Source organism: Kryptolebias marmoratus, linkage group LG3 (genome assembly GCF_001649575.2).
Source record: "Kryptolebias marmoratus isolate JLee-2015 linkage group LG3, ASM164957v2, whole genome shotgun sequence".
NCBI classification, from domain to species: Eukaryota; Metazoa; Chordata; class Actinopteri; order Cyprinodontiformes; family Rivulidae; genus Kryptolebias; species Kryptolebias marmoratus.
Window position 1 is genome coordinate 29,956,304 of NC_051432.1, and position 1,159 is coordinate 29,957,462.

Consider the following 1,159-nt stretch of genomic DNA (forward strand, 5'->3'; position numbering starts at 1 on the left):
CTGCACCCTGGGTTTAGTTACAGTTACCTGGACCCTGGGTTTAGTTACAGTTACCTGGACCCCGGGTTTAGTTATAGTTACCTGGACCCTGGCTTTAGTTACAGTTACCTGGACCCTGGCTTTAGTTACAGTTACCTGCACCCTGGGTTTAGTTACAGTTACCTGCACCCTGGGTTCAGTTACAGTTACCTGGACCCTGGCTTTAGTTACAGTTGCCTGCACCTTGGCTTTAATTACAGTTACCTGCTCTGAATCAAGGAATCCTCACATCTTTATTAGTCTGTTGATGTTAAAAGTGTAAAAACATCCATTTTTGTCTGTTTCTCCTTTAAAATGAGCTGAAGAAGCGACTCGTTCTTGGTGTTTAGGTGGGTGGGTAGTTAGCAGGATTACTTTAGCTGCTCCTGACTCAGCCTGACTTGATGTTCGTGAAGCAGATTAATCCAGGAAGCTGTGATGAGGATTAGTTAAGCCCAGCTTTCTGCTCTTATCCTGGATTAGTCAGTTCTACCTTGGAATTGGGCTCCTGCAGAAGAACCAACAGATCCTTTAACATCACAGCATTAAATGATCTTCTGTTATTAATGAAATATATTTTTGAGGGCAACTGCCAACAAATGATCACTCCAGAGGGATTCAGATTTATTCTGTAGAGCAGAAATCACATAAATGATCAAAACAGCAACTTTATTTAACATCTGAAAATCCTGATTCCCCCAAACAAACGTCTTATGATGGAACTGAGCCTAAAACTCCTTCAAGACACTCAGTCAAACATCTGTTTAACATCTTGTTCCAAAAACTAAAGGTTCAGGTTGGAAAACTCTGAGCATCAAGACAAACAGGAGTGTTTAAACTGTGAGCAGTGATCTGCAGGAAATGAGATTTCATCAACCTGTTATGGACCCGTCATGGACCCATCATGGACCCATCATGGACCCGTCATGAATCCGTCATGGACCTGTCATGGACACATCTTGGACCCATCATGGACCTGTCATGGACCCGTCATGGACCTGTCATGGACCTATCATGGACCTGTCATGGACCCATCATGGACCTGTCATGGACCTGGCATGGACACATCATGGACCCATGATGGACCCGTCATGGACCCGTCATGGACCCATCATGGACCCGTCATGGACCCATCATGGAC

The 1,159-nt window shown here is 44.6% G+C and overlaps 1 protein-coding gene across 1 annotated transcript in view; it reads right to left on the bottom strand.

The window, feature by feature from the left end:
• The window catches only part of LOC108250780 (double zinc ribbon and ankyrin repeat-containing protein 1), a 19,179-nt gene extending 18,623 nt beyond the window's left edge, over positions 1–556 (bottom strand). Inside the window, exon 1 of the mRNA XM_037974650.1 lies at positions 512–556. Coding sequence (XP_037830578.1) covers positions 512–556 — 45 coding nt within the window. The remainder of the gene's footprint in view (positions 1–511) is intronic.
• Between the last annotated feature and the right edge of the window lie 603 nt (positions 557–1,159).